The 20,786-nt window shown below is 48.2% G+C and overlaps 1 protein-coding gene across 5 annotated transcripts in view; it reads left to right on the top strand.

The window, feature by feature from the left end:
* The window catches only part of LOC111162469 (SWI/SNF related, matrix associated, actin dependent regulator of chromatin, subfamily a, member 4), a 90,832-nt gene extending 89,471 nt beyond the window's left edge, over positions 1-1,361 (top strand). For all 5 annotated transcript variants that reach the window (XM_022526908.1, XM_022526906.1, XM_022526911.1 and 2 more), the window contains one exon: positions 870-1,361. In XM_022526908.1, the coding sequence (XP_022382616.1) occupies positions 870-902 (33 nt within the window). In that variant the 3' untranslated portion in view covers positions 903-1,361. The remainder of the gene's footprint in view (positions 1-869) is intronic.
* The last annotated feature ends 19,425 nt before the right edge of the window (positions 1,362-20,786 follow it).

Here is a 20,786-nt window from a genome sequence, read left to right as displayed (position 1 = left end):
CTGCATTCCTTACACACCAGGGAGGAGCAGCAGGAGCATCGAGCCCACAGTGGCCCGCTTTGTGGGTATGGGGGCTGGTAGCAGACCCGTCTGAGCAGACTCTCGGCCCCCTGGCTGTGGCCTCAGTGCCCAGCCCTTCCCTGCTGTGGGAGACCGGCTGTTCACTTCACTTCAGAGACTCAGTTTCCACTTCTAGAAAACAGGGAGGCCACGTGGATTTCCTGGGGTTGGATCCCAGCAGAACTCGTCGAGTGCTTTCCCAGGGTTGCTGTTTTCCTCATGCAGCCGTTTGTAGTAATTGCAAAATCTGGTGGCTCGGAACAAACGTGACCATGTCACGATAACCTGGTGAGGACATTACCGATGTCCTGGCCACGGAGCGCTGGCCTTTGTTTCTGGAGAGGAGAGTCTGGGCCGTGAAGCTCCCCATCTGCCCAGTCCTGATGCGGCACAGCATTCTGTGGCCCTTGCCAAGCTTTTTGAAACGTTTGTGCGGAAGAACAAGCATCCTACATAGAAATAACCACGGTGGTCTTGAAGCCGTAGGTCAGGGGCACAGGGACAGGAACACTGCGGTGGGAGGAAGCAGAGAGGGCCCAGTGAGTCTCCCAGATCCAAGGAGAGTCCGTGTGGGCACAGGGGCCAGTCCTCGGGAGATCAGCGGCACCGGGATTTGGCCACGGCGCCAGGGGCAAAGCCAAGGGCTGCCACACCTTCAGCCTCATGGTGCCCCTCGGCTGCCCGATCCCCACCTGCCCCGCCCCCAGCAAAGGCAGTCAATGACCGTACTTAGCGCCTGGGTAGGCCCCAGGGTGGGAGTGACCTCAACGGTGGGGCTGACCATGCTCTCTCCTCCTGTCCCCCTCCAGGACCGCTCAGGAAGTGGCAGCGAGGAAGACTGAGTCCCAACATTCCAGAGTCTCGACCCCGGGCCCCTGGTTCCAGAGCCGAGGCGGCGTAGCCCTTAGCAGTAACGGGTAGCAGCAGATGTAGTTTCATACTGAGGGTAAACTGTATAAACGAAAATCTTCCATATTTATACGGCAGAGAAGATGTAGGACTGTTTGTGTCTGGCCCTGTCCTGGCCTCAGTAGTGTTTGTAACAGCATTAACTGTTGAAGACGAGAATCATGGCTCGGGGAACACGCGGCACCCGCTCGTCTTTCCTCTCCCGGCAGTACTGTCGCGGCCGCAGTTGGGAGTCACTGTAGTTTCCGCCGTGGACGCGCGCGTGTGGCCACCCACCCCTCGTACTGTATTCTGTGGGACAGGTCAGGCTCGCTGGGGCGGGGCCGCGGGCCCGGCGGGGTATGTCAGTGTCACTGGATGTCAAACAGTAATAAATTAATCGGACGAAACTCGCGGCCTTGCCTTCCGTGGTCACCTCATTCCAGGCTCCCTACGGCGTCGCCGACGCCTTGGGGGCCCCATCCTCCTCCCGTCACCGCATCCCACGGGCGTTCGTTTCACAGGGGAGGACACTGAGGCCCAGGCAGAGGAAAAGACCTGCCCGGTCCTCACACCATCCGATCTCCAGCTCGGGCTCTTGGCCCTGCCAGTGCCGCGGCCATGCGGGGAGCAAGCAGCTCGGTCCCTTCCCTGCCTGCAGCCAAGGGTGACAGCCACAGAGATGGGCAGGGGGCACACAGGTCAGTGTCATGGCCTGGGAAGCCCGGGGAACTGTGGAGCTCTGTGTCCTGACATGGAAGTATCTAAGATATGTGTTTTTTTTTTTTTTTTAAGATTTTTATTTTTTATTTGTGAGAGAAAGAGCACACAGGTGGGGGGTAGCAGCAGGCAGAGGGAGAAGGAGACTCCCCACTGAGCAGGGAGCCCAGTGCGGGACTCAATCCCAGGACCCCGGGATCACAACCTGAGCAGAAGACAGTTAACCAACTGAGCCACCCAGGCATCCCAAGATTCATGTATTTTTAGAATATATATTATTTAAGTTGTATAAAGACGTGGGCCCCTGGGTGGCTCAGTCAGTTAAGCATCTGCCTTCAGCTTGGGTCATGATCCCAGAGTCCTGGGATCGAGTTCCGCATACTTGCTTCTACCTCTCCCACTCACCCTGCCTGTGCTCTCCCTTTCTCTCCATGTCAAATAAAAAAAAAAATAAAGTCTTTAAAAAATGTATGAAGATGTGTTGATACACATAACAAAGTGACTTTCTCATCCAGCTCTATAGGCCCGCCTCCCCCACAGCCTGTAGCTGCCGACGTTTCTGCTCGGGCTTGGGGTTTTGTGTTTAGGCGTCTTCCTCGAGGAGTCCCCCCTGGCCGGCCTGGCTTCCAGGTCAGCCGGTGACGGCTCGGCCTTTGTGCTCAGACACCTGACTCGCTGAGGCTCCGCGCCAGTGGCCCCGTGCTTAGGCAGCTTGCGAGTTGGCCCTGCCTCGGCTTCCCATCACCCTCTCACGTTTTCTCAGCGCATGCACACGGCCTCCCCTTGGGCAGGCTGTGTGGAACTGCGGGTGGACGGGCCTCTCCACCTCTCCCAAGCAGGTGCGTAGCCTTTCGGGTGCACCTAGCTTTCTGGCCCATTGCTGATCCGTGGGGCCAGCTGTGGTTCTGTCGTTCTCCAGGCCTTTCGACCGCTGACTGGTTCTCCAGTCTGTTGCAGCCAGGATCCCAACCTTGACCTTCACCATTCATCCCATCCTGAGAATCCCTCCTGTTCCCACATGCTACTGCTCTGTTCCAAAGAAAGTACTTCCCTGTCTGGGCGGCCTCGGGCAGAAGACCCCACAATCTCTCAGGGCTCTTGCCTGCCATCCCGACTTTCCTGATAAACACTTTTCAATTTGTTGACCTCCCTGGATCAGTCTCAAAGATCCTGAAATGGTTGGTTTTGAGAACTCCGTCTGGTTTTAATCTTTGCTTTTAGGGAGTGCATTTGCCAAGATGCTCATTCCCATCAGTTTGGAAATTCACATTTTTTTTGTTTTAATGGCTTTGAATTTATTTTAATAGATAGGAATTTGTTTTAATGTTTGCAGAAAATCAGCTCACCGAACCCTTGATTTCGGGATATTCAGGATGAGGCAAGTTTAAAAACGAGTTCCTTGAGGGGAAAAAAATGTAACCCTGGAATTTGTGTATGACAGGATGTCATATGATACATGTATTTGATCTAGTTCATTGACGAATGGCAGAAAGATACAAAATAATAGTTATTGGACACGAGTTAATATATTTCACACAGAATCTAGAGTTGATGCCTTACAGTGTTGGAAAAGAGCTCCTTCTGTGTTGTTGCTTTGTATTTGCAGTCCCTATGTCCAAGGTCACCTCATGGCCCAAGATGGCTGCTAGTGCACCATCTATCCATTCCACCTTCCAGCCATCAACAAGGAGGCAAGGGAGGAAGAGAAAGGCCCACACCACCCCTTAGAGACCCAGTCTGGAAACATACATCACTCTCTTGTGCTTCTCGGCCATAACAGTGAAATGGCCATGCGTAACTGCACTGTAAGCCCAGAAGTGCAGCCTTGCTTCTGGTGCCTGTGTGCCCAGCTGCAGTTACAGCCAAACAACTCGCTCACTGCCTGCTTGATGGTGGTTATCCCCAGTTTGCGATGCAAAAACCTGCACAGAGAAGGGATGCATTTGCCCAAGGCTGCACTGCCAATGCCAGAGCTACTATTTATTTGTAAAGCATTGCTCACCTTCCTTCCAGGTCGGGTGGTTGTGGGTTCCGGTCCTGACCCAACCACTTCCAGGCTGTGTGACCTTGGGCTGCATTCTGCCCCTCTCTGAGCCCACTGGGAGATGGGAAACCAAAAGATACTTGGGAGCGTTATACTTCCTTCTTCAAGCATTTCTGTATTTTCCATGGTAATGGTAAAAAGGAAGATAATTTTGGTGGCTTGGTTCTTTGAGTGGCGGACTCTTGATCTTGGCTCAGGTCGTGATTCTCAGGGTCGTGGGGAATAATTTTGAAGCCCCCCCCAAAAAAAAAGTGAAGGCAATCAGTAGGAGCTGGTGTTTGGCAGAACATCCACACATGGGGACCTGGGGACACATTGATTGAGATGATGGTGAGAGGTCAGGGCTGCAGGCCCCCTGGCCTGGCTGCCGCATTGACCTTGGCCTAAGGTCGCAAAAAACCAGAACCAGTCACCTCCACCAGCCCGAACTCCTGCTGTTTCGGGTTACAGATCCTGCCTGCTCCCTCCCCATGCCCCAGCCAGCCTTCGCTCTCAGCACCCATCTATCCGGGTAGCACTTTCCCCTCCAACTCTGCCCTCTGGCCAGTGTCTTCCTCCCCCACTTCTCCCAACATCCCAAGGGGGTGGGGGACTTTGTGCTTCGTTCCTATTTCACAGATGACATAGGGCTCAGAGAGGTGAGGCACTTGCTCACCACCACAAATCTGAGCCCAGGTTTGGGAAACACAAGAGTCCTTAGGGACCAGGACCAGCCCTGGGTCTAGAGGAAAGGCCCCGGATCTAGAAGGTGATGGGAGGGGTGGGGAGTTGAGCAATGGGGGCAGACCTCTGTGTCCCCAGGGAAGCACGAGGCCTCAGGAAGACGTGGTTGAGGATGTGCACGGGATGGCTCATGACTGCAATGTCACGTGGTCAGTGCATGATGGGAAGCCACGAAATGCCCTGACGAGGCTGGGACTGGGAGGGGGGCAGTCACAAAAAGCCAGACCCAGGGCACCTGGCTGGCTCAGTCGGTGGAACATGTGGCTCTTGATCTCCAGGTCATGAGTTCAAGCCCCACACTGGGCATAGTTTGCTTTTTTTTTTTTAAAGATTTCATTTATTTATTTGACAGAGATCACAAGTAGGCAGAGGCAGGCAGAAAGAGGGGGCAGCAGGCTCCCGGCTGAGCAGAGAACCCGAGTGGGGCTCAATCCCAGGACCCTGAGATCATGACCTGAGCCGAAGGCAGAGGCTTAACCCACTGAGCCACCCAGGCGCCCCATGACATAGTTTACTTTTAAAAATAAATAAAATTTCATGAATAAAAAGATAACAGACCCTCCTATGTGACAGATGGCCACAATAATATCTCCCATCCCAAGGTTCACTTCTAGAACCTTGCAGCTCCCCCATTAGATTCCACTGGATATGTTCAATACTCCTTCCCTGGAGTTTGGCTTGGGACCTGCTGGTAACCAGTAGAATCCAGTGGAGGTGACACTGTGACTACCAATGGCAGGTCATACAAGCCATCACAGCTCCTACCTTGCTCGCTGGAAGACTCACTTGAAGGCACCAGCTGCCAGAAGGCTGCCATGTCATGAGGAAGCCAACACAAGCCTGTGCCGAGAGACCACCAAGACCACATGAGAAGAAAGAACTGGCCGGGCAACCCACACGCCCAGCTGAGCCCTTCCCGTACTCCTGGCACATTGAAACCACAAGAGGGAACAAAAATGAGTGTGTTTATGAAGCCCCTCAACAGTGGAGTGACTTCTTATGTACCAACAGGAACTGGAACATCCTAAAACAATTTTTCAGATGACATGGGTATAATCGACACGGAAAGATCTTTAGAACGTTGGTAAAGAGAAAAGAGCCCGCCACACAGTGAAGTGTCCGGTGAGGTGCTGTTTTGAACACCTGTAGGATCCTAACCATTGCCTCTGGACCATGTCGCTGCTACATGGATATTTAGAGAAAGGTCTCTCAGGATACATTCAGAACATGCTGCATCTCAAATGGCTGTCACCCCTGAGGGCAGGCGACAAGAGAATGGACTTGGGAGCTTCTCCAAGCTGGTGAGGTCCCAGACACCTGTCCATTTTTTTTTTTTTTAAGATTTTATTTATTTATTTGACAGACGGAGATCACAAGTAGGCAGAGAAGCAGGCAGAGAGAGAGGAGGAAGCAGACTCCCCACTGAGCAGAGAGCCCGATGCGGGGCTTGATCAGAGGATCCTGGGATTGTGACCTGAGCTAAAGACAGAGGCTTTAACCCACTGAGCCACCTAGGCGCCCTGTCCATTTTAAGAACCATTTCTTAATGCCTCACCTATGTTCACTTCAACAGAAAGTTTCTAGCTCATATCGTGATCGCAAAGATTTCTACCACAATGAGGCCATTCATTTTGTCGGGAGCATTGATATTTAAGAGGTGGCCAAGACCCAAATCTTCATGTTCCTGCCACCCGGGACTGCTCATGTGGCCCCCTTCCCCAGTGGCCCCCCAGCGGTCCAACTCAGCTGTCCTCGCTTTCCCTGAGGCTCCATTATCCTGTCCCAGCTCATCCCATTCTCCCAAGTTAACTCTTCAATCCATCCACCTCTCCGTCCACCTGTGGCCCCCACCTCGTCCAGCTGCTACCACGGTCCCTGATGTGATCTGCTCCTCACTGATTCCGTGGCTCCCACCCCCACTCCCTGCCAGGCTGTCCCTTCCATAGGGCCAGAGACATCGGAACTCTCAGCTCCTGAGTGCATGTGCGGCGGGTGTTGCCAGCTCTCCAACCATGGTCACTCTCAACCTAAGCCTCACTGATACTTTCCAGCAAACACATTCACAGGCCTCCCTCCTCCTGTAATGGTTCACCTGGCAAGTCTCCCTCTGAGCCTCATCTCCAATGTCACTTTCCTGCCCCTTCTCGCCTTCGTTCTCACTAGAGGGCCATAAGCAGGTAGGCCCTCCTTAAGAGAATCCTAAAAAAGGTTTCTTTCCAAAGTGTCGTCCCATGACACCCATGAAGGCTTGATGATGAGCGACAAGCAGGAGAGGCTGTGACAAAGATGAAGACGACAAACTGGAAAAGAAAGGCTGGCTTGTGGGGAACCTGGCTGGCTCAGTGGTAGAGCATATGCCTCTCAGTCTCAGGGTTGTGAGTTCGAGCCCCACATGGGGCATGGAGTCTACTTAGGGAAAAAAAAAAAAGAAAGCAAGCCTAACTTGTCTGCTGAAAAACACTTCGAGAAACTAACAGAAGTTTTTGTTTCTTATTTATCTTTAGAAGCTTTACGGAGAAACCGCAAAGAAATATGTGTGCGTACATGGAAATAAAGAATGTAATCCTATGAACCTCCACATAAATGCAAATTAAAACAGTGATGAGGGACGCCTGGGTGGCTCAGTTGGTTAAGCAGCTGCCTTCGGCTCAGGTCATGATCCCAGCGTCCTGGGATCGAGTCCCACATCAGGCTCCCTGCTCGGCGGGGAACCTGCTTCTCCCTCTGCCTCTGCCTGCCACTCTGTCTGCCTGTGCTCACTCTCTCTGACAAATAAATAAATAAAATCTTAAAAAAAAAAAAAACAGTGATGAAACCTTTATTATTTTTGTTTTATTCGTTGGTTTAGCAAACTGGCAAAGATGTGGTAAATGAGAACACACCATTGGGGACACCCACTGTTATGATAGCTACTACACCCGGACAGGACTTCCTGAAAAGAAATTTGAGAAGATGCCTTAAAAATATGTATACCCCAGGGACACCTGGGTGGCTCAGTGGGTTAAAGCCTCTGCCTTCAGCCCAGGTCATGATCCTGGGGTCCTGGGATCGAGTCCCGCATCAGGCTCTCTGCTCAGTGGGGAGACTGCTTCCTCCTCTCTCTCTCTGCCTGCCTCTCTGCCTACTTGTGATCACTGTCTGTCAAATAAATAAATAAAATTTTTTAAAAAATATATTTAGAAAAAAAAATATATATATATGTATACCCTGGGGCACCTAGGTGACTCACTGGGTTAAGTGTCTGCCTTTGGCTCAGGTCATGATCTCAAGTTCCTGGGATCAAGCTCCATGTTGGGCTCCTCGCTCAGTGGGGAGCCTGCTTCTCCTCCGTCTCCTCTTCCCCCCAGCTCAGGCTCGCTCTCTCTTTCTCAAATAAATAAATAAAATTAAAAATATCTATGTGTATACCCTTGGAGCTCCTGGATGGCTCGGTTGGTGAAGCATCTGACTCTTGATGGCTCTTGATCTCAGATCAGGTCTTGATCTCAGGGTGGGTCGTGAGTTTGCATCCACGTAGGCATGGAGACTACAATAAATAAACACACACACACACACACACACACACACACACACATACATACATACACATATCTTTTCTTCAGGAATTTCTCTTAAGGAAATTATTAGAGATACAGTCAGAGAACAGGTACCATTTCCATTGGGTGGGAAAGCTCTATACAACACAATGCTAACACCCCATTAAGGTTCATCCAGAAGACACTGAACAGACATTAAACAGCATATCAGAGGCATGAGAAAGGGATTAGATATGACACAAAGAGGGGGAAATGGGTACAAATGGTATAGATCAGTGAGATTCGAATTATATCTATAGTCTCATTAATCATATTGTACTAATGTCCGAATGTTAATTTCCAGGTCCAATAAAGCACTGTGATTATAGAAGATATGTAATGTTACCTACCATTGGGAGAAGCTGGGGGAAGCGTTGACAGGACCACTCTGTACTGTTTTTGTAACATTTTTCTTTTAAGATTTTATTTATTTATTTGACAGAGAGAGACACAGTGAGAAAGACAACAGAAGCAGGAGGAGTTGGAGAGGGAGAAGCAGGTTTCCCGCCAAGCAGGGAGCCGGATGCAGGGACCGGATCCCAGGACTCTGGGATCAATGACCTGAGCCAAAGGCAGATGCCTAACAACTGAGCCACCCAGGCGCCCCTGTTTTTGTAACTTTTTTGAGTCTATAATTATTTCAAAAAAAGTGTTTTAAAAATTGTATCAGTGGGGCACCTAGGTGGCTCAGCTGTTGGGTGTCTGCCATCAGCTCGGGTCAAGGGCCTGGGGTCCTGGGTTCAAGCCTTGTGTCTGGTCTCTCTGCTCGGTGGGGAGTCCGCTTCCCCCCACCCCCCGCCTGTCTCTCTGCCTACTTGTGGTCTCTGTCTGTCAAACAAATAAATCTTTAAAAAAATTTTTTGTATCAGTTAGGACAGTCTGCTGTCACAAACATCCCCATTGTCTAAAGGGTTTAAATCAACAAAGGGTGATTTCTCTTCTTCACACCCTACCAGGTTGTGTTACTCAGGGACCCAGTGATATGTTGGCTCCAACATACCATGGGCCTCTATAGTTGCCAAGCCAGGAAAATTGCACTTAGAGCATCCCCCTGAACATGACACATGTGCCTAGTGTCCTTGACTCAATCAAGTCATATGGCCACTACTAGCTTCAATTGAGGACAAAGAGAGCAATCCTTTTGGAGCCTAGAGCAAGTTCAGTGAGTACCACACTGTGCATAGGAAATAATCCCATTTCGTAATGATTTATATTATATCTATGTATCTGTCAATCAATCAATTGATCAATCAATCCATAGTAGATGAGTGGATTAAATATATTAAATAAATAACACATATATTAAGTAAATAATATATATAACATGTAAATAAAAATATATATACTGGATAAAATAAATAATATATAAATTAAAAATAATATATAAATAATAATATACACTGAATTAAATAAATAATATAAATAATATATAATAAATACTACATATGTAGTGATGATATTGAGTAGACTGTGGATTGCCTCTTGGCAATTTCTAAGTCTTTCTAAGTTTTCTAATTTCCTAAAGTTTTTACATTTAAGCATGTGCTGTAATCCAAGACAATGACCAAATAGTTGGAATTTAGATCAACCTCAGAAGAATAGTCTTAAGTAGGAGATGATGAGGATGAGACTTAGAGGAAGTAACAGCAATGTTTTTCTAGCCCCAGACACTTGTGATTTCAGTTTTAATCTCAGAGACATTCTATCAAGCGGAATTCTTGTTTCCAAATGACATCAACCAGCCTGGGTGGTTTCTGCATCCAAAGAATGATGGGTGTTGGATTCCTAGCCTGGCTCTGGAGTCAAAGTCCCGAGTGTGAGAATGCGATTGGCCGATTCCAGGTCACATGCTCACGTTCTTGTGCAAGGGATGCTGGGAAAGCTAATATCTAGCCTTTAGAATTTCAAAAATTGGAGGTGGGAGAGAGATCCACAAATGCAAGAACTAGGTTCAGATGCTGAATAGACAAACTTGGGGGGGCAGGGGGGTCATAGCTTGAGAAAAGGGAGATCAGCTCTACCACCAACTTGCTCTGTGATCTTAGGCAAACCTCTTTCCTTCTCTGAGCCTCTGTTTGTCTCTTTGTTAAAGGGGGCCTGAGTGATTTTGCATATATTTGCCTATGAAACAGATATTTTATATCTTTTTTTAAAGATTTTATTTACTGGGACACTTGGGTGGCTCAGATGGTTAAACGTCTGCCTTCAGCTCAGGTCATGATCCCAGGGTCCTGGGATGGAACCCCATGTCCCAGCTCTCTGCTTGGCAGGGGCCTGCTTCTCCCTCTCCCTCTGTCAAATAAATAAATAAAATCTTGAAAAAGTAAAATTAAGGGGTGCTTGGGTGGCTCAATCGTTAAGCGTCTGCCTTCGGTTCAGGTTAGGATCCCAGGATCCTGGGATCAAGCTCCGCATCGGGCTCCCTGCTGGGTGAGAAGCCTGCTTCTCCCTCTCTCACTCCCCCTGCTTGTGTTCCCTCTCTCCCTGTATCTCTCTCTGTCAAATAAATAAATAAAATCTTTTTAAAAAATTTAAATTAATTTAAATTAAAAAATAAAATTAAACGAATGAGAAGTGCCTGAGTTGCTCAGTTTGCTAAGCCACCAACTCTTGATTTCAGCTCAGGTCATGATCTCAGGGTCATGGGATTGAACCCCAGCCTGCTCTGCACTCGGGGCAGAGTCTGGTTCTCCCTCTCCCTCTGCCCCTCCCCCCACTCATTCTCTCTCTCCCTCTCTCAAATAAATAAATAAAATCTTTAAAAAATAAAAATAAGGGGCTCCTGGGTGGCTCAGTTGCTTAAACTGGTGCCTCCTGCTCGGGTCATGATCCCAGGGTCCCAGGATCGAGTCCCGCATTGAGCTCCTTGCTCGGCAAGGGGTGTGCTTCTCTCTCTGCCTCTGTCTGCCACTCTGCCTGCCTGTGCACTCGCTCTCTGTCTCTCTGAAAAATAAATAAACAAAATCTTTAAAAATAAAAAATAAATAAAATGTTAAATGGCGCAGCTGCTGCAGAAAACAGTATGGTGGTTCTTCAAACAATTAAAAATAGAATTACCAGCAGCCGGCCGGCTTAGTCAGAAGTGCCTGAGACCCTTGCCCTTGAGGTTGTGAGTTCGAGCCACAGGCTGGGTGTAGAGATGACTTAAATAAAACTTAAAAAAAAAAAAAAGAATGAGAAAGAGAGTGCTGTAACCGCAGGCAGCTAACAGTACCCAGCGCCTCTGTAGACAGGTGCCATGTCTCCCTGCTGTCCACCCTCTGCAACCCAGGACCATGACCATGCAGGAGGCAGCACAGAGCCTGGGTTCCAGGCGGGGCGCTGGGGTCACCAAGCATCAGAACATGCAGAATGGGGGGCGGCGCGCCTGGGTAGCTCAGTGGGTTAAGTCTCTGCCTTCGGCTCAGGTCATGATCTCAGGGTCCTGGGATCGAGCCCCGCATCGGGCTCTCTGCTCAGCAGGGAGCCTGCTTCCCCCTCTCTCTCTGTCTGCCTCTCTGCCTACTTGCGATCTTTCTCTCTGTCAAATAAATAAATAAAATATTTAAAAAAAAAAAAAAAAGAACATGCAGAATGGGACAATTAGGTCTGCGCCCCACCCCGCCCCCGCGGAGATTCTGATGACCTTTCTCTCCCAGGATGCCCATGGGTTCCTGACAGCGGGGTCGTGGGCAGCCTGAAAGAGGGCTGGGAGGCCGTGCAGCCCTTGACTTCCATCCTGAAGCCAAGGCTCACCAAGGCTGACGCAAGAAGCTGTGGGAGCCAAGGTCACACACGTGGCTTGGAGGAGATTGTCACAATATTTGGGGTTTTAGTCCCCTATTCATTTATTTATTTCCCTTCTCTCCCTTCATTCTCTCTTTCCTTCCTTCCTAGATATTCTTTCTTTTCCTTTCTTTCTTTTTTATTTTTGATCATGGCAAATACATATCACATAAAATTTACCATCTTCACCATTTCAAGTGCACAGTGCAGTGGCGCTAAGGACATTCACATTGTTGTGCAACCGTCACTGCGTCGACCTTCAGAACATTTCCATCTTCCCAAACTGAAACTGTCCTCATTAAACACTAACTCCCCCTCCCCCTGGTACCCGCCATTTTCCTTCTGTCTCCATAAATCCGACTCCTCTAGGGACCACCTATAAATGGAATTTGTCCTTTTGTGAATGGTTTTACTTTTTTAATTTTTTTTCTTCTTTAAGATTTTATTTTATTTTATTTTATTTTTTAAGATTTTATTTATTTATTTGACAGACAGAGATCACAAGTAGGCAGAGAGGCAGGCAGAGAGAGAGGTGGAGGCAGGCTTCCTGCGGAGCAGAGAGCCCGATGCGGGGTTCGATCCCAGGACCCTGGAATCATGATCTGAGCTGAAGGCAGAGGCTTAACCCACTGAGCCACCCAGCGCCCCAAGATTTTATTTTATTTTTATTTTTTAAGATTTTATTTATGGGCACCTGGGTGGCTCAGTGGGTTAAGCCTCTGCCTTCAGCTCAGATCATGATCTCAGGGTCCTGGGATCAAGCCCCGCATCGGGCTCTCAGCTCAGCGAGGAGCCTACTTCCTCCTCTCTCTCTGCCTGCCTCTCTGCCTACTTGTGATCTCTCTCTCTGTCAAATAAATAAATAAAATCTTTTTAAAAAATCTGATTTATTTTTATGACAGAGAGACACAGTGAGAAAGGGAACACAAGCAGGAGTGAGAGACGGAGAAGTGGGCTTCCTGCCCAGCCAGGAGCCTGATGCGGGGCTGGATCCCAGGACCACAGGATCATGCCTGACCCGAAGGCAGACTTAACAATGGAGCCACCCAGGCTCCTCAAGATTTTACTTATTTTAGAGACAGAGCCAGACAGGGAGGAGAGGCAGAGGGAGGAGAGGGAATCTCAAGCAGACTCCTCGCTGAGTGCAGAGGTCAACGTGGGGCTCAATTTCACGACCCTGAGATCACAACCTGTAAATCAAGAGCCAGATGTTCAACCAACTGAGTCACCCCAGAGATCCTTGTTTCACTTTTTTCTGAATCACACGACTAGGACACATCCCATAAGGCGTCAAACATCATAGGACACAGCGAAAGACACTTTCCCACTTGCCTCCTGAGATTGGAACCCAGGGCTATTTGTGTCCCTGGATGTAACCACGGACTTCGGACTGTCGCAGGCAGTCTGGAGGGGAGTCCCCACCTCCATCCATCTTCGCTCCTGCACACAACTGTCCATCAATCTCGGTTCTTCAGGAGTCCTAGAAATCCACGGATACAGTCTGCTCTTAACTGTACAGCCCACGTGACCACCTGGGCGGGGACATGCGAGCCCAGCTCCGCCCTCCAGGGGCTCTTACCTGGCAGGCCGCATACACCTGGCCTTTTACACCAAGAGCAGACTGCTGCTAAAGGAAAGCCTGATCTTGACCTTTGGGTCAAGACACCATGGCATCTCAGTTGCACCTCAAATACCTCTCACAGGCTCTTCCTTCTGCCGGCATTACCCGTCCTTCAGCCAGGTCCTTCTCATTATCCAGGCCTTCACTTCAATGCTCCCACGCTCAGAGAAGCCTCCTTCCATCCCCATCTCAGCTCAGCCCAGTGGTGTGAGGCACGTGGCTAATATTATCTATCTTGCTCCAGGTGGTGGCTACACAGATGAGTAGATATAAAATAAACCTATGCTGGGACACCTGGGTGGCTCAGTCTGTTAAGCGTCTGCCTTTGGCTCAGGTCGTGATCCCAGGGTCCTGGGATGGAGCCCCGCATCAGGCTCCTTGCTCAGTGGGGAGCCTGCTTCTCCCTCTCCCTGCCACTCCTACACTGCTTGTGTTCTCTCACTCTCGCTTGCTCTCAAATAAACAAATAAAAAAATAAAAAAAAAGAAGTCATAAAAAGAGGCACCTCCCATACTAGCCACTCCTTTTTTGCGTTATGACGAATTTGGTTATGAACAACCACCTTGTTGATTTGTTTCATGCTGTCTCCCCGCACTGGAACCTCAGCTCCTGGGGCGGTGGGATCTTTGTGTTGTTCCTCTGGTGTCCTCAGCACCTAGAATGTTCCTGAGAGAGAGCAGACGCTCGGGAAAACCTTATTGAATGAGGAATAACTATAAGGGCACAGAGACCTAGAAAGAAGTGGTTTGTCCAGAGTCCCAGAATTGACATAATGGAGACTCAGAGCTGACTTCCCAATTCTGGCCAGATTTCCAATACCTGTGAAGCTTCCCAGGATCTTCCAGATCATTCCAGATAGTCCAAAACCATTCAGAAAACTCTCCATGTGTGGGCAGGCAGGCGGTAAGCAATGCGCCTCATGTGGTTATGTTGCAGAAACCATGTCAGGGTGGGAACTGTTCATGACCGAACTTTCCATTTCAGGATTCATGAGGATTGCTAACCGGTGGGTGAGTTAAATATAAAATATAGTGGAAGAGGTGCCTGCTCTCCCAGCCCGCACCTCAACTCTTGCCCAGGCCTCTCCCTCCCATCCCCATCCCATGACCTGTTTAATGAGTCATCTATCCAAATTACCCCTTGGATCCAGCCGCTCTCAGCTCCCAGGGCCTCAGATGCTTCTGACTGCCCTGGAAATAGTTTCCTTCATTCGAAGGACATGCCAAGGCCTCAAGTGCCAATCCCGATTTTACATCACCCTCCCGGCCTTCCACATGTGTACCCCACCCTTCCGCCAAGCTCTCTCCATCTCTACCTCACTGTCTGGCCCGCCATTATTAGACAGTTTGGGGTTGACAGAAAAATGGAGCGGAACATGCAGAGATTTCCTGTATACCACTGCCCCCCCCACAGGCACAGCCTCCCCACTATCAACAGCCCCACCAAAAGGGTGCATTTGTTACGACGGATGAACTCACGCTGACACGCCATTATCAACCAGAGCCCATGGTAGACACGGCAGTTCACTCTCCATGTGGTATAATCTGTGAATTCAGACAAAGGTATGACATGTCTTCTATAATATAGAATAGATCCACTGGCCTACACAACCTGTGTGCCCCGTGTACATCTCCCCTGCCCCCTGCCGCCATGACACCTGGCAACCAGTCATGGGTTGGCCATCTTCATAGTTTCGCCTTTTCCAGAATGTGGTAGGCACAGTTGGAAGTGTACGGCATGACCTTTCATCGGACCAGCTTCTTTCACTTGTTAGGAGGCATTTATGGTTCCTGCATGTCTTTTCACGGCGTGATAGCACATTTCTTTTTAGTACGAACATTCCATTGGTTGGACGTGTCATGGTTTATTTAGTCATTTACCTGCTGAAGGACATCTTGGTTGTCTCCCAAATTTGGGGCCATTATGCATAAAGCTGCTATTAACATCCGCCTGCGGTTTTTGTGTGGACACTAATTCTCATCTCATGTGGGAAGTATCAAGGACTGTGATGCCTGGGCCATATGGTACGAGTGTGTTTACTTTTGGAAGAAACTACCAAACTATCTTCCCAAGTGGCAGTTCCATTTTGCATTCCCACCAGCAATGAATGAAGGTTCCAATTTCTCTACCTCTTCACCAACACTTGTGAATTTCTGGTTTTGGCTTTTTTAAGATTTTTATAATAGCCATCCTAATGGGTGTGAGGTACGTGGCATCTTGCTGTCATTTTGATTTGCATTTCCCTAATAATTAGTGATGAATATCTTTTCATGCCCTTATTAGCCATTTAAAAAAATTTGGGGGGGGGTGCCTGGGTGGCTCAGTGGATTAAATCCTCTGTCTTCGGCTCAGGTCATGGTCTCAGGGTCCTGGGATCGAGCCCCACATCAGACTCTCTGTTCGGCGGGGAGCCTCCTTCTCCCCCCACCCCCGCCGCCGCCCCGCCTGCATATCTCTGCCTGCTTGTGATCTCTCTCTCTCTCTGTCAAATAAATAAATAAAATCTTAAAAAAAATTTAAGATTTTATTTATTTCTTTGACACAGAGAAAGAGAGAGAGAGCACAGACTGGGGAGTGGCAGGCAGAGGGAGAAAGAGAAGCAGGTTCCCTACAGAGCAGGGGGAGCCCAATGTGGGACTCAATCCCAGGACCCCGGGATCATGACCTGAGCCAAAGGCGGTTGCTTAACCAACTGAGCCACCCAGGTGCCCCCCCAAAAAATTATTTTAAGATTTTATTTATTTGACACAGAGAGAGAAAGAGACCATGAGCAGGGGCAGCAGCAGGCAGAGGAAGAGGGAGAGGCAGGCTCCTGCAGAGAAGGGCGCCTGATACAGGGCTCGATCCCAGGACCCTGGGATCATGACCTGAGCTGAAGGTAGACATTCAACCAACTCTGCCACTCAGGTGCTCCTTACTGGTCATTTTTATGTCTTCTTTGGAGAAATGAGTATTCAAGTCTTTTCCTCATTTTTTAAATTGGAATGTCTGTTTTACTGTTGAGTTGTAGGGATTCTTTTTTTTTTTTTTTTAAGATTTTGTTTATTTATTTGTCAGAGAGAGAGAGAGAGAGAGAGAGCAAGCACAGGCAGACAGAGTGGCAGGCAGAGGCAGAGGGAGAAGCAGGCTCCCTGCCGAGCAAGGAGCCCGATGCGGGACTCGATCCCAGGACGCTGGGATCATGACCTAAGCCGAAGGCAGCTGCTTAACCAACTGAGCCACCCAGGCGTCCCGAGTTGTAGGGATTCTTTACGTATATTGGATGCTAGACCCTTACCAGATACAGGATGAGCAATTATCTGGTCTGATTCCGTACATTGCCTTTCCATTCTGTTGAGAGTGTCCTCTGATGCATGATCGTTTTTAACTTTTCTGAAATCCCCCTTACCTATTTTTTCTTTCATTGCCTGCCCTTTTGGTGTCACATCCAAGAAATGATCGTGAAATCCAGTGTTATGAAGACATATTCCTATTTTTTTCTTCTAAGAGTTTTATAATTTTAGTTCTTCCTTTTATGTCTTTGTTCCATTTTGAGTTAATTTTTGTACCTGCTGAAAGTAAGACTTGTCCAACTACATCACTGTGCATGTGAATATCCAGTTTTCCCAACACCATTTATTGAAAAGACCGCCCTGACCTCATTGAATGATCTTGGCGCCTTTATAAAAATTCATTGGACCAGATATGCATGGTTCATTTCTGGGCTATCTATCCTAGTCCTTTGGTCTATTTGTCTGTCTTTATGCCAGTACCATAGTGCTTTGTTTTGTTTTTTAAGATTTTATTTATTTATTTAACAGAGAGAGATCACAAGTAGGCAGAGAAGAAGGCAGAGAGAGAGGGGGAAGCAGGCTCCCTGCTGAGCAGAGAGCCTATTGCTCGGCTCGATCCCAGGACCCTGAGACCACGACCTGAGCCGAAGGCAGAGTCTTAACCCACTGAACCCCCTAGGCACCCCATCTGACTTTGTTCTTAAGATCATTTTGTTTATTTGGGGTCTCTTAAGATTCTATATGAATTTTAGGGTGGATTTTTCTATTTCTGCTAATAACGTCATGGGACATTTGATACGGATTACACTGAATCTGTAGAGTGCTTTGGGTAGTGGTGACATTAACAATACGAAGTCTTCCAATCAATGAACCTGTGATGTCTTTCCATTTATTTGTCTTTTTAAATTTTTTAAAAGATTCTGTTTATTTATTTGACAGAGGGAGAGAGTGTGTGAGAGCACAAGCAGGGGGAGCAGTAGGCAGAGGGAAAAGGAGGCTCCCCAGCTGAGCAGGGAGACCAATGCAGGGCTCGATTCCAGGACCCCAGGATCATGACCTTGAGTCAAAGGCAGGCACTTAACTGACTCAGCCAGCTAGGCACCCCTGAATTTCACTCAGTAATGTTTTTTAGCTTTCAGTGTGGAAGTTGGTTTTTTTTTTTACATTATATTTTATTTATTTATTCATTCACGTATTTATTCATTTATTTATTTACTCCTTTAGTGAGCCCTTGAAGAGAGGTAAGGGGCAGAGGGAGAGAGAGAATCCCAAGCAGACTCTCCTCTGGGCACAGAGCCCAACATGGGGCTTGATCTCACGACCTGAGCAGAAGGTAGGCGCTTAATGGAATGAGCCACCCAGGCGCCCCCATCTGTTATGTTTGAAAGGAAAGACTATCAGCTGGGGATCAAAGTTGAGTTCTGCATTATCAAAATCCTAACAGAAGTGGAATTCAGAAACAGTGCATCTCTGATAGGGCAGCCTTGCCAATGATAATTCCTTTATTTTCCCTTATTTTCCTTACCTTACCAGAGCCAGGCGCTGGAGATGGAAGCCAGGGCCTCGGCTCTCACGTGGCTAATGGGCGTCTGATGGAGATAACTGAAGGCCGCATAGAGTCAGGTCCTTGATCACACCTATGGGAACACGCCAAGGTCACCATGAATACTTACCTCTCTGCAGACTTCTGGGCCAAAGGGCAGGCTGCAGCTGGCATGGCTCACTTCTGCCAAAGGCCAGGTGCCTCTGGGCAGAGGCTCACTCTGGTCTGAGCCTCCCCATGAATTAGAGGTAAAAACCAGGACAAGGCAGGGTGTCCATTGGAATGAGGATTATGCAAGCCCAGCCACTTTCAAATGAAATGGATTCTGTGGAAGGATTTTTGTTTGTTTAGAAAACTAATATAAAAAAAAACCAAACTAATATTTATTATTAGATTGAAGGTGCAATACAGGTTTCCAAAACCGTGGCAGTGTTGGGGCGCCTGAGTGGCTCAGTGGGTTAAAGCCTCTGCCTTTGGCTCAAGTCATGATCTCAGGGATCTCTGCTCAGTGGGGAGCCTGCTTCCCCCTCTCTGTCTGCCTGCCTCTCTGCCTACTTGTGATCTCTGTCTGTCAAATAAATAAATTAAGTTTTTTTTTTTAAAGTGGCAGTGAGAATAACAGCATAAAAATGAGAAATTTGAAGGGTGCTTCTCGGGCTATCAATACGGCATGTGACTCTCGATTTTGGGGTTGTAAATTTGAGCCTCACATTGGGTGTAGAAATGACTTAAAAATAAAATCCTCAAGAAAAGGGGCGGATCATGTTTCCGTCATTTAGGTGTCTGCCTTCAGCTCAGGTCATGATCCTAGGGTCCTGGGATCAAGCCCTGAGCTGGGTTCCAGCCCGAAGTTGGGTTCCCTGCTCAGTAAGGAGCCTGCTTCTCCCTCTCCCTGCAGCTCCCTCTGCCTGTGCACTGTCAAATAAATAAGTAAAAATCTTAAAAAACAAAATAAAACAAACAAAACCCCACAAATTTTCCTAAGTAATTGCTAATTATCTCATTTGACCCCCTCACAGAACCTGCCAAGTAAAGGAAACAAGCATTATTTCCTCCCCTTTCCACCTTGGAAAAGCTCATTTACTCACCCAGGGTCTGTCTGATTCTGAAAGGGGGCTCTTAACTGCTCTTTCTTACTCTGGATTAACCACCCTTTTTTTTTTTCTCTGAGGGTTCAGTTGTCCCCTTTCTACCTCTTTTTTTGCCTCCTCTGGGGGGGGGGGTTTCCCCAAAAGCCTGCTGAGAGATTAGTATATTCAGCCAAGCTCAATCTGTAAAACTTCAGAGGACTTTGCTTGTTCCTGGGGGACCCACCCAAGATTTGCCAGACCCTTTATGGGGTTCAGGCAAGATTCTCACACCTTTTTGGCAAGGGGTCTTGGAAACTTCATGAGTCCCAAAGGAGACTGATTCTTTTTTTTTTTTCCAAGGCTTTTTTTTTTTTTTTTTTTTTTAAGATTTTTATTTATTGGGCGCCTGGGTGGCTCAGTGGGTTAAGCCGCTGCCTTCGGCTCAGGTCATGATCTCAGGGTCCTGGGATCGAGTCCCGCATCGGGCTCTCTGCTTAGCAGGGAGCCTGCTTCCCTCTCTCTCTCTCTCTGCCTGCCTCTGTCTACTTGTGATCTCTCTCTGTCAAATAAATAAATAAAATCTTTAAAAAAAAATAAATTTTATTTATTTATTCATGAGAGACACAGAGAGAGAGGCAGAGGGAGAAGCAGGCTTCCCCCTGAGCAGGGAGCCAGATGTGGGACTCAGTCTCAGGACCCCGGGATCATGACCCAAGCAGAAGGCAGAGGCTTAACCATCTGAGACACCCAAGAGCCCAAGATTTTATTTATTTGACGGAGACAGAGAGCATGCACAAGCAGGGGAAGCAGCAGGCAGAGGGAGAGGGAGAAACAGGCTCCCCATAAGCAGAGAGCCCAATGAGGAGCTGCTGGGCTGGATCCCAGGACCCTGGGATCATGACCTGAGCCGAAGGCAGAAGCTTTAACCCACTGAGCCACCCAGGTGCCCTCAAGACTCTGATTCTTAAAAGCTGTTCTCCATCAACCCTCTGTGATTAAGGCAATCAGGTTCAACGCTAAAAACTGTTTTATTTTGATTTTTTTAAAAAATATTTTATTTATTTATTTGACAGAGAGAGAGAGATCACAAGTAGGCAGAGAGGCAGGCAGAGAGAGGAAGGGAAGCAGGCTCCCTGCCGAGCAGAGACCCCCCAACTTGGGGCCGATCCCAGGACCAGAGCTGAAGGCAGAGGCTTAACCCACTGAACCACCCGGGCACCCTTATTTTGATTTTTGCTTTGGGGAGAGGAAGCAGCAGCCTGTTTAACATTTTCTCCTAAAAGAACAAATCCGTATTTATGTCCAGACCACGGACGGATAAATTGATTTTAGAGATGCTTTCGCTGGTATTCATCCAAGTGCTGGATCCCACAAGACAAGATCAGTTTGGGGCTGAAACGTTTGTGAAGATTTTATTTAAATTCCTCACCGAGTCCTATTTAGACCAATTCTGAAGAATCGTCTCAAAACTATACGGGATTAAACTCAGTTAAAATCTATATATA

This window comes from Enhydra lutris, unplaced genomic scaffold (genome assembly GCF_002288905.1).
Source record: "Enhydra lutris kenyoni isolate GAN:26980312 unplaced genomic scaffold, ASM228890v2 scaffoldscaffold92, whole genome shotgun sequence".
Lineage (NCBI taxonomy): Eukaryota > Metazoa > Chordata > Mammalia > Carnivora > Mustelidae > Enhydra > Enhydra lutris.
This window is presented reverse-complemented; position numbering and strand designations above follow the sequence as displayed.